Raw genomic sequence first — 13,033 nt, forward strand, 5'->3', positions numbered from 1 at the left:
TGTCACGACTGCATAGCTGCGCTGTGTATCAGAATGCAATATCCGTAGATGACATCTCTACTTCATGTAGAATATTAATCAATGATTTGAGTACTAAATGAACTCTTGTATACTTATACCTACCTAGTCTAATAAAGTTATACTTAGTTGGTTTTCAGTTCAATATTAATTTGAACATCGTGTTTAGAATACAAAAGCTACTAAATGCTAAAAGGCATTGTTGTCGAAAAATAATCACGATTGTGGTGAATCGAGATAGAGTATAGATAGAAAGAACATTGCTTTTTAACCGACCTCGCAAAAGAGGTGAGGTTTTTATGTGTGTTCACAAATTATTCATATTTCATACCTCTATACTCAGTTACATAATTATAACGACTCAGGATTTAAGCGTGACAGCGAACAGAGAGATAAAGCTACATTCCCATTTGTCACACCAGTCACAACTTCACCATATAAGTACCCAAACACGCGGTATCAAAATCAGATAAAAATCGTGACCTTCGCATAAAATACCGTGGAACATAATGCGTTTATAATCATGTATGTACCTACTTTAACCTACTCTAAATTGCACCTACAAGTTATTAGTATGTAAACAACGTGTAAATGTAAATAAGACACACACGACATTTCCAACGTGACTGAATTAAAAAAACAGGTTTGTTTATCAATAAAAAAGTACGAAGTTCAAAGTAGCCAAAGTACGGAATCGGTTTCCTTGCAAAAATCTTATCTTATCAATGAATTCAATTTGAAGTCTTGAGGTTTTATTACTCCGGTTTTTGGGTCAATGCTACATTTGTATACGCTTGCTGTTAGCCACAGTAGTTTGAAAGTAGATATTTTTTTAGATACATAGATAACCCGTGACTCTTATAAATATCTGATATTTATCTGTATGTATTAAAATTCTCATGGCAAGGCCTTCCTTAGGTTAGTCTAATTTTGCTCAAATCATCAGCAACAGCAGTTTTCAACCTTTAGTTTCGTTGGAACTGTTTTATTGGAAACCACAGAATCCCAAGAACCGACACCTTAGGGGAGTACCTACCCATAGTACCCATAGTGTTATTTATAATTTAACTCTTACTTACAAACCCAAAAATCATTTCGCACTTAGTGCTAAAAAAAACTTAAAATATAGTCAAAATTATCGCTAGGAAGTAAGCGTATCAGATAACATTATCTCACACCATTAACACGACACTCATACATTGTCCCTTATCGCGAACACTCCACTTATCTACGCCAGAATATCTTCTCGTACTACCGTAGTAGTAATTATCTTTACGTAACGGTGAAACCCGTTTTCTTGTGAATTAACTCGCTTTTGATTCTGAAGGGGTGGTGAAATGATCTCGAGTATATCCTTAGACTATGTATTTCATAAATCTTGCTACTAAGTTAAAGTAACCCGAAAAAAAAAACATTTTACTATTTCATGCTAAAAATGCAGTTTCTTTAATATAAGGGCAACTTAACTATAAGCCTTCTCACTCTGTCATCCAACCTTTAAAGACAAAGTCAAATGTTTTTATTTCAAATAGACCTTTGCTCCTATGAAACGCCACACTAGTTGCACGGTTCCAAAAAAATGGTGTCCTGGAGAAGAGCCGGCAAGAAACTCCATAGACACAAAGTAGTCATATCTTACCATGATCATCGTTATAATTAAATTAAAAATACTTACTGATTAACAGACCAAAATTGCTAGGCATCGAACTTAATGACTGAGCCTTTGCAATAATGCCTACAAATTAAAAAACAGTAGGTACATAATTTCCATTTAACTACAGCCCTTTTTGTTTCGGCTGAGGAAAATGCCTGACGCATACACACGCCCGGGAGACGGTGAGGTTATGTGGGGCTTGCACCCACTAAAAACCTCAGCGTTTGTGCCGTCTTCTGCCTTTTAGAGAGGGGCCACGAGGACCAAAGACGACTTTCGTGACCTCTCGGCAGTGGCTGGTCGCCTCCGTCTACTGGCGATCCATCTCAGCAGCAGCTCGTGCAATGCAGGTAGCAGGAGTTCCCCGGTCTGCTACCCACTGGCTGCTGCTAGGGCGGCATCTGGGCGGCGTAACGCGTCCGACGCCTGCCCACCCTCCGGCGACGAATTGGGTCCGCATGAGCGTCTGCCTCACGGACCCGCTCCGCCGCCTCCTTCTGCGATATTACTTGTTCGCAGAAGGTATCTACGGCTTTCCAGCCGGCCTCGCTGCCGATCATCCCTCTCACCAAATTCGGCAGCGAGAAGTCCTGTCCGGTGTAAGCCGCCAACACATTGCGCTGCTCGTCCCAGGCGGGACACAGCTCAATGGTGTGCTGCGCTGTATCCGGGCTACTACCGCACTGGTGGCACACGGGGGTAGGTTCCCGTCTAGCCACCTTATGCAGATAGTACCCGAAGCACCCATGGTTGGTCAAAATTTGGGTGGTACGGAAGGACAGCACTCCGTACCTTCTTCCCACCCACTCTTCGAGAATTGGCCCTATTGCCGCCGCAGTCCAATGACCAGCAGTAGGCGCCGCCAGTCTCTCCTTCCACTCGGACAGGACATCCTCCTGCGCCTGCTCGCGCCATCTTCTCACAAGCTCGGGCGGAGGACAGTCGCCGCTCGAGCGAGCATTAGCTCTCCGGGAATAAATCTCCGCGAGCACTTGTGCCTCTAGATCCCACGGGGGGGTTCCAGCCAGGGCGCATGCGGCCTCCGCAGAAACGGTCTTATATCCGCGGATGACTCTGTTCGCCATGATCCTCTGTGGCTTACGCAGTAAAGCCCTATTTGAGGGACTCCTCAAAGAATCAGCCCACACCGGTGCTCCATAGAGCGCCATCGACCTAACCACCCCCGTGTAAAGCCGCCGACATATCGCGCTTGGTCCGCCCGAGTTCGGCAACAATCGACCAAGGGAGGACGCAGCATTGATTAACTTTGGCTGAAGCTGTAAAAAGTGCTCGCGAAAGTTCCACAATCGGTCTATTACCAGGCCCAAGTATTTCATTTTGGTTTGAACTCTTACCCTTGTAGTCCCAAGGGCAAGGTGGGCCCCGGCAGGTGGACGACGCCGGGGTCCATGAAATACTATGGCCTCCGTCTTTTCCAGAGCAACGCGCAGTCCGAGCGCTTCAATACGGCTGACGACCAGGGACACGCACTGGATTGCCGATTGAGCTGCTTCGTCAAAAGTCTCACCCCGAGCGGTAACGAGGGTGTCATCTGCATAGCAAATTGCACCCTGCCCGGCGGTAAAGCCGCCACGCAGGGCCCAATCGTATCCGATGTTCCACAGGAGTGGTCCCAGGACTGACCCCTGCGGAACACCGCACGTAACAGAGCACCGTACCATGCGCCCGTCGCGTCCCTGGTAGCAGACGCTCCGTCCTCTCAGGTAGTCTGCCACTAGCTGCCTCAGGTATGTAGGCACTCCGTGGAATTGGAGCGCTTCACCTATGCAGCTGAATGGCAGACTGTTAAATGCATTGGCGATGTCCAGTGACACCGCCAACAGCACGTTCCCTCCGGCGACCGCTTCCCTCGCCTCTGCTTTCAAGCGCAATATGGCATCCACAGTCGATCGTTCGGCTCGAAAGCCATACTGGGCATCCGACAGGTTGGGGCCGGTCGTATTAAGGTGTCGAGTTATACGGCTGGCCAGAATCCCCTCCAGCATCTTACCCGCTTCGTCTAACAGGACAATGGGTCTGTAAGCCGAAGGTGAATCTGGCGGCCGACCCGGCTTTTGCAGAAGCACTAAGCGTCCTTCCTTCCAAGGCTCAGGGAACTGTCTCGACGTTAAACACGCGTCGAACAGTTCCTTCAGCTGATCATTCATCGCATCGCTCAGTGCCATGGCTAGTACCTTGGAGGGTACGCCATCCGGGCCGGGAGCTTTATTCTTGGAGCGCGCCTTCAAAATCACAGTTTTCATCTCCGCCTCAGTGATTGGCAGGATCTCCTCTTCATCGTGCTGTTCCTCCTCAGGCGGAGCCATAACTGGAGGTACATGTTCTGCCCGATTGGGAAATAGGGCTTCCACTACTTGGCTAAGGAACTGAGGTTCGAGGGCCTCCGTAAGTGGGGGGCCCTGAGCACGAAGTTTGTTCCTTGCTGAGAGATACGGGCGTCCCCAGGGATCGCGGTTAAGGCCATCCAGCATCTCGCTTCTGCTTTGGTCTTTCGCCCGAATTATCGCCACCCGCAGAGTTTCTCGTGCAACCTGGTACGTCTCATAAAGCTCAGCCTCTAAGATGTTAAGGCTGTCGCTGCGCTGGCGTCGCCTGCGGACGCTAGAGTAGCACCTCCGCGCATGAATACAGGCCTGCCGGAGGCCCGCTATTTCCTGAGACCACCAGTAGACCTCCTTCTTAGAAGGTCGCCGGCGCACACGAGGCATGGCCGCATCACAGATCGCCGTCATGGCGCTCCGGAAACGATGGGCCCCGACGTTGACGTCGGCCGCTTCTGAGCGTGTTGGTGGCAATAGCCACGCCTGAACAATGGCGGCCTCTTCCAGTAATTCTCTATCAAGCTGCTTTTGTGCCCATCGTGGAAACTTTTGGGCATTCGAATGTCGAGCAGCAGCGTCATTGTATGAAGACACAGATACATCCAGACGAATGTATCTGTGGTCGGATAAGGTTTCAGTATCCTGCACAACCCGCCAATCTAGTACGCGCGCGGACAGAGCCGGCGTAGCGAAAGTGAGATCCACTATTGAACCCCCGTTCCACCGCACGCACGTGTTAACTGACCCTATTCAAAGAACGAGTCCAGTTACCGCCGCCCATTCTTCGACAACACGTCCTCGTATGTCAGGTCGGGAGGAGCCCCATGCAGTAGACTTCGCATTGAAGTCCCCCATGATCAAGACCTGGCTTGGTGCCATCCGAAGAACAGAGGCCCCAAGTCTGTCAAGGAAGTCTTCAAACTCGGGAAGGGTCCTATTCGGAGAAAAGTATACGCCGAAGATGATGACCTCACCCCACTTAGCTGCAACGTATCCCGAGCCCCTTTCCTTGAGTGTAGGAGGAGTGCAGTTGGGATCCGCTGAGCCGATTATAGCTACAGACGAGTCCACGTCACCCACCCAGTTAGGGCGAGGAGAGACAAAATATGGTTCTGCAGCTACGGCCACGCCTATCGACCACTCTGCCATGGTTTGCAGAAACAAGTCCTGTGCACCGGCACAGTGATTTAGGTTCGCCTGGAGTATTTTGTGGTTACGGACTTGGTCCATTAGAGTCCTCGATAATCATTTCTATCTCCTGTTGCCTTTGGTCTGGCAATACTTCGCTATGGGGGGTGGCCTGGATGTTGGCGGCCGTCTTCCCCCTCTTTGGCTTGGCTGGGGCCTTACAGCCCTTTCCTCCTACTGCGTGATTTGCGGGCAGCTTTGCTGCCTCGCAACCCAGGCAATGGGGATCGTCAGTGCAGGTATTTGCCTTATGACCTGGTTTTCCACAGCGGTAACAAAGTCCGGCGTAGTCCACGGTAGAAGTGCATAGAGGAAAGGTATGTCCTAACCCCATGCACTTATAACACCGTATGGGTCTTGTCTCCAGAACCTGAACCTTTGCGGAGCTCCAGCCAACGAGAAGTCGATTGGCTTCGCCTAACATCTTGGCAGAGGCTACGGGGCACCGAATTCTGGCAGAACCGGCTCCTCCAGGACCAACACGAATTGCGCTGACGCGCACCGCCTCCTGGGAGCAGCCCGTCCTGCGCGCAACCGCCTCACATATGTCATCTTCGGTGACAGAATCGTCAAGGCCGACAATGCGCAGTTCGGCACACTTTGTTGGCCTTGAAATCCGGATGCCCTCCGGAAAGATCTGGCGCAGCTGTTCAGCTACACGATCCGCTTCTGCAGCGCCATTGGCTCCCGTGAACTCAAAAAGTCGAGCCCCCGTTGCAGCTCGACGGTATCTGATGTCGGTGATACCGTTCTCTTCATGATTGGCCGCTTGTCTGGCCTTTGTCAGGACATCTTTGTAGGTAAGCCCCTTTTCTGCTGCCTCAGGTTGAAGCGTCAGAACCAGGGCAGCTGACTTCGGTTCGCGAAGCTTTCTGCGTCGATTCCGTGACTTTTTATTTTTCTTCCGTCCTTTGGCTTGAGACGACGAGGGCTTAGCACCGCCTAAGATGGTGGCAGCGGCCTCTTTCGACGTAACCGCTTTCTTTTTATTCTTCCTGTCTTTCTTCCTATTAGAGGCAGTTTGCCACTCCTGCTGTGGTTGCGCAGACGACGGTGCCTCTGAGACTGAGGCTTGAGTTGCCGCGATGACAGTTGCGGTTGCGGACGCCTGGCTTGTACCAGCCGCAGCACTCTGCCGCTGTTTTTGGGCTGCCGTCTTTCGATCGGCTGCTAATGGAGGGCGAAGATTCACCTGTGGTAGAAGGCGATCTTCAATCCCCGCCATACGAGCATCCAACATTTTGCCTACGCGGTCAATAACGCCACGCAGCAGCTCGTCGTCTACTGTGGACTTTTCCGGGGTGGAAGGTATCGACGGCTGCGGTTGCTGACGTGGCAAGTTAACTGAGTGGAGACGCAACGAGAGCATCTCCTCTTTGAGAGCTTCAATCTCCTTGTCCTGGGATCCAACCTGCTGCCTCAGGCGCTGGATTTCCAGCTGGAGGCGGCTAGTCTCCTCTGTGGCACTCCTGGCAGCGAGCATCTCGACGCAGCAGCGCACCTGCTCCGCCGCTTCTCTCATGGTACGTTGACTCGTACCTTTAAGGTTCTTTGATTTCCGGATGGACTCCAGAAGAACCTCCACATTCTGGATGCCTGTCCGCTCCAGTCCTGCCGCCGAGCTGTCGGTGCCCGTAGGTGGCAGTAAGGAGCATGCGGCTTCCACGTCCATCGCTTCAGAGACTCGTCTGATCCTTGGTTCAATCGAGGCCTGAGACGTGTCCGTATCGCTTTCGTCACTTAAGCGCGACGTACTTGGCCGCCAAAAGCGTCCCCTTCCATGACGGCCAGGCTTTTCCTTGGCCTTCGTCGGCACCTTGGGAGGCGGCAGCAATTTATCGTCACTGGACGCCGCCTCATACTGCCGCTTCTCAATTTTCCTCAGCCTGGAGGACCAAGGTTCCAGTGATGCGGATGTGCCGGGCATAGAACCCAGCGACTCTACATCACAAGGAGTATTTCCATCCATCTTTTTAAAAACATCATCCAATCGGTCAGTATCAATAATCGGTATCCGGTTTTCGCGCGTTTGGTCGTTGGTAGAATTGTGGCAAATGTTGTCCCCCCCAGAATACGCGGGACAGACAGAGCCGTTAGACGGGTCTGTGGAGGATTCTCCCATTTGGGTACCTCCCTGGGGTACGCTATCTGTTACATGTGCCATTTCCATAAGGTTCCTTTTAAGGGTGAGGTCCCTATCTCCCACATTCTCGTCTCAATATATACATACAGATATATACAGTAATATATTTATCATAATTATAATATTAATACTATATGTACACTATAAAATATAATATATACTCGTATAAGTATAACCCTGACCCGCACCATCCGATGACCATAGCTATGGCCCACAAACGGTGCATTCCCTTCCAAAAATTCTAGCCTGCTTACAGGAGCAGGGCAGATCGTATGTATCACCAAAGGTGTAGGCTAAAACCCCTCAACATTCACAGCCTGATTAGATCAAGGAGCGAATCCCATACCACCCGAGCGGCCCGCCAAGGCAGGAGAGACTGGATGGTACAACTTAGTGATTTTTTATAGAGGTTTTCTTCCTCGCGACCCTGTAAACAGAGCCCCCGTTCCGCTCAATGAGGCTTACGGGTTGTCCGACAGTAACCGAAGTCGACGTCTAGCCAGCAGAAGTAGCACTGACTGACCGAACCTGCCGCACGCGATCGCTTTCTCTACTGAGGAGCAATCCCATCACCTGGTTTTGGTCCGCGCCGAGTAAACCCGGTACCGCACATATCTGTGCGGTATTCCCCTATCCGCCACCTGGGGACGCGCCCGGTTGGAGACCAGAAACTCCACCGGGTTTAACTACAGCCCTAGAGCCTACCAAACCGTATCCATACGGTTCGGTAGCTTCACTCTAAAAGCCGCGTGTTATCTGCTAGACCAAGAGCCAGTAACAACCGAAGCAGTGGGTATGAACAAAAGGTGGTTACGAAGTTTGACTGATGGTTACTTTGTAGTTGCAGCTGTATTTGAAAATAACATAGCTAAACAAAAACTTATATTTTTACCATCGTGTCTTAGTTTATATTCAATATGACATCAATAAATACCACTTTTCTATGTCAGTCCAGCATCGCAGTAGTCTATCGCTCATACACACTTTAAGGTAGATACACACACAGTGTTTCAACCTTTATAAAATAATTAAGATCTGACAGTCGCTCGCTCTACATCTATTCCGTAATTATTACGGATGCGTGCGCGCACCATATCGTTTCAACGTTCAAACAATGCGTGACACGAGATCAACTGAGAATAGGATAGCTGATACCGTGTGGTTGTTATCAACTAGGTATGTAGGAAAGATTTTGAAATGAAATGAATTTGGGTTCCGGGTTCAGGTCGTTAACAGTCGCCTTTAGATAAAAATATGAATAAATAAATGGTTTTAAATAAGTATAAGAGACAAAAAACCTAATTAACGTGATTGTCACATGAATGAATTACTGGAAAGGCTTAAAATGATTGAGTAAAAGCAATGATAAGGAAAATGTTCCAAGAATAACCACTATTTTCATTTTATTTCGCACCAGCCACCTAAAAAATCACCACGTGCTAAAATAAATGAATTTTGATATTAGCTCCATAAAGGTAAATGATGTCAAATATCAATCTCTAATCGCTAAACAACAACAAGATCAGTTATAGAATTCCACAGTAAATAACAACGCATTTTGAAATACCCACTAAGTCTGCTGCCGCTTAGTCTAGATTCATAAGTTACCTGCCTTGAAACAAGCCGGTATTTAGGCTGCACGCGGGTCAAGTGCCGTGACTACTTTAATACAGAACACCTTTCATTTAATGTTCAGGTTTATCTATACTAATATTATAAAGAGGAAAACTTTGTTTTTTTGTTTGTTTGTTTGGTTGTAATGAATAGGCTCAAAAACTACTGAACCGTTTTTAAAAATTCTTTCACCATTCGAAAACTACATTATCCACGAGTAACATAGGCTATGTTTTATCCCGGTACGGGCAGTAGTTACCACGGGGCGCGGGTGACACCGCATGAAAACGGCTAGTTTGCATATAAACTAAGGTAGCATTCAAGTTTAAAGACACGATAAGCGAAGTTACCAAGCGATTTGTCACATGTAGACTTTATCAGGCGAAAAATAATTACATTGACTTAAGGGAACCATTCCTGAAAACCACCCAAAATATGGCAAGGTTAATTCAAATAAGAGGTACTTTTTATAAAGCCTTATCCAGAATATACACGGATTATCGATCGCTCAGTCAACATCATTACAAGTCTCAAATAAAACGAAAAAATCCACACCGTTTGCTAGGCGGGGTCACCCTATTTGTACCCCTATACATATAGGTACAGGTATTTAGGTGTAGGTATGCAATATTGTTAGTGTAAGCTATGGAGCATACCTATGCCAATTTGAAAACTTTGTTAGCCCACTAGATTGGTTGCACGAGTACCTATGTGAACTATACCAGTGTTAATAGGAACTTACAATGTTTATTTTTATGTCAAGTAGAATCGCAACAGTAAGCTAGTTTCAAAACTTTGATTCTTGTATATTTTTGCACAACAAACAATCTTATTTACACATCATTTACTTTAAATTAGAAATCATTGTTGTTTCTCCATCGCCCTGTATCTCACTTATAATACTGTTTTATCATCATCTCCCAAGCCTTTTCCCAACTATGTTGGGGTCGGCTTCCAGTCTAACCAGATGCAGCTGAGTACCAGTGCTTTACAACTTTTTTTATCTCGCTAATGTTTTATATGCCGTGGATAAAGCGATCTAAAAATATGTACACTGAAAAGTACTGTATGTGCACAGAAATATAAAGAGTATCGTGCAAATCGGCCTTAATTTCGTAATGCTCATCGATTCCTATCGCGGAATACCTATCTACGATCGCTTTATTAACAACACACTCTATTAAATTAAAGTATTTTTATGACCATGTTTGCTAACGTTAATAGTTTCAGTAAGTATTAATATTTGGCCTCTACACACCTATGTATACATGATTCGTACTTTTATGCAAGTCGAAGATGTCCTAAAGTAGGATTGTGCATTTAGGTCACGTCAGTTTTCTGAAACGCAAAAATACAAACAAGCTTCAAATTATCTATTTTAGCATTATATTAAAATAATTTCAAATCAAATCTCTATGAAGAATATCTAACTTCTGGTAACTTTACCAGTCCATACTTTGTAAATGTCAAACTTACAAAGGACCTATGATTAAAAACCAGCCCAGTAATTAGGTGATCTATTTCAGTACTAATATCAAAAGTCTTTTGTCTAGCTTGCCTCAACTTGAAGTAAGTATTTTAAATATTCAACTACTTCCTTTCAGCTGTATTGTTCCCACTCCCATATGTGTTATTATCGCTAAACCATAAAACAGTAATTACTTTAAGTTTTAATGTGAAAGAAACTATAAAGGACAGAAATGTTTTCTTTAAATATATACTCAAAAACTATAACAATAAAGTTATGGGTATTAATCTAAGCAGCCATGCAATTTGTTAAAAAATATAAAAGAAAATATCGAAAATATGTGGATCGCCCACATATTTGCATGCAGACAACGTCACCTTTTCGTTTTATTCAAAAAAAATAAACAGTCAACAGTTCAGTCAGCAATGCACCTAGCGTAAGAAAAGTTTTATAACTGAAGAATGCTTGTGGAAAAAATAGCGATTGAAGTCGTTTTAATTGCACTTTCGTTTATCATAATCAAAAATGTAATTTTAATGTGTTAATACTTACAAGAAAACAATGCCTCTCCCAAAGCCTAACGCACTTAATTATAAAAAATTAGCATTCATCAGTAAGTAGGTTACCTACTTAGTTACGTACCTACTAAGTACATATGTATACGTAAACCAGCAAATAGGTGTCAACAAAAAACACTGATTTCTATTAAAAAAAACAACAGCGCAATAAACAGCCGTTTAGTAGTAAACATCAATGGTGAAGATTCATGAATTTTTTACGATGAAATCCGGGTCAGCTGCCCCTTACCCGGGTCGCGGTGTCGCGTCAACACGCCTCTTCATATGAGTGCACTCTATGCGTGTGGTAAGGGTATGTTTATATGCCAATATTTTTATTTGTAAGTACCTTAAGTTTGATTGCGGTAGGAAAAGTAGAAGTAATGTTTACTGGGTTTATTTTCAAACGTGATGCCACGGATATTTCATCATCATCATCATCATCAGCCTATCGCAGTCCACTGCTGGACATAGGCCTCTTCAAGTGTACGCCACGGATATTTGCATAAACCAATTAGTTTTTCACGTTTTACGTATACAGGTATACACTTAAATTAATTCCTATTTTAAGAGAAAACTTTTGAAATCATTTTTTTTTGCTTAATGATTTTCTAGGCCATTGTAAAAAAATACCCTTCATTTGTCATTGTTTAAAGGGAAATTCCAGACATTTTATATTCAGTTCAATACAGTCAAATCCATTTCCAAATGAAACCTAAAATAAGCGCAGCTATAAAAGTAACTTTGTTAATGTAACACACCTGTTGACGTACTGATGTAACGAATTACGACGAAGTCATACGCTGAAGGAAAATTGAGTTTAAGATATTTTAGTCATAAAATATCGGCAAACAATGGTCTATTAAAACTAAGAAAAAAATTTTTTGATACTGGTAAATTATGGAATGAAATAGCTACTTTCATTTTTTTTTTATTAAATAGAAACTACTTTTAATTAAGCATTTGTTAAAAGTCCATAGACGGGAAACTAATCAGTTTCATTGTTGTTGGAGAACACAATGACTAGCGGAGATATCATAACGCAAAAACTCCTAAGAACTGGTCGTTTGGATCACGCCCACCGTACGTTGCTTGACTTACGAGAGGATGGCTGTCCTACCATCCCTATGTGCATCTCTAGCTATCTTTCCGTCTTCCACAGTTTGATCATACCTTCTGCACTTCAATCACATATATTTGTACCTACAAGGCAAAATGTGACATAAAATCAAAAATAACTTTGTCCAAAGCCGACGGTGGTAAATGCAAAATCAGAATATCCATGACTGTTTACCTTCACTCATTTCAGTAGCTACCAACTGACGTAGCCGTAAGCAATCTCAAACGATCAAAGATCAGTCAAATAAACAAGAAATGAACATATCTGTCATTCTCTAAGGTACCTTCGCGTGCTGTCAATTGAAGTAAATTGCAATATAATTCAGCATAAATATTGAAACAAAATTGCATTGTTATTTATTCAAATTGAGTTTCGCATGTATATAACTGTGGGAACTTGCCATTATCATTTCAGTTCCTATACAATTTTCACAGTGCGTTAAAAATAGCTTCAGTTCCAGAAAAAACATAATTATTGTTGAAAAGTTTAATCCTCAGTGGTGAAAGAAAATTCTATAGAATTGCTGATAAAAATAGGCCGCAGTGGAAACGTACAATGTTTTCTAGGAATATCGCTTATTTATTTTTAATATTGTTCGGTGCGACGGAAATACTAGCTGGCGGTAGTGTTGCGGGCACTGTAGATTATATTGGCACCAATCCTGGTAATAATCAGATTTCTCGATAACGCATTAAATAAACATTTTCCATTAACTTTACTATTGAAAAGTGATTGATAGTGCAGAACAAGTTTTTTTTTTTAATTACGTACTATTTATGTTTCAAGACCAATTCAATGGAATGGCATTTTTCTTTAATGCAACTTCTCAAAAGTATTTCGACTTGTATTTTGTAAATTAAAAACGCAAAAATATAGTACATAAGTTAAAGAATGACGTTCAAGAGTATTATTAGATATTGACCTAGTTT

The 13,033-nt window shown here is 44.4% G+C and overlaps 1 protein-coding gene across 4 annotated transcripts in view; it reads left to right on the plus strand.

Annotated features, from left to right (window-relative positions):
- Positions 1-13,033, plus strand: part of LOC110370744 (inactive pancreatic lipase-related protein 1) — a 28,217-nt gene that overhangs the window by 6,787 nt on the left and 8,397 nt on the right. The window contains exon 1 of one of the 4 annotated variants that reach the window (XM_021326670.3): positions 12,406-12,768. The exons of 2 other annotated variants lie outside the window; for them this stretch is intronic. In XM_021326670.3, coding sequence (XP_021182345.3) covers positions 12,660-12,768 — 109 coding nt within the window. In that variant the 5' untranslated portion in view covers positions 12,406-12,659. Of the gene's footprint in view, positions 1-12,405; positions 12,769-13,033 lie in introns of those variants that run through there. One more of the 4 variants, XM_021326672.3, reaches the window with a different exon arrangement.

This window comes from Helicoverpa armigera, chromosome 13 (assembly GCF_030705265.1).
Source record: "Helicoverpa armigera isolate CAAS_96S chromosome 13, ASM3070526v1, whole genome shotgun sequence".
NCBI classification, from domain to species: Eukaryota; Metazoa; Arthropoda; class Insecta; order Lepidoptera; family Noctuidae; genus Helicoverpa; species Helicoverpa armigera.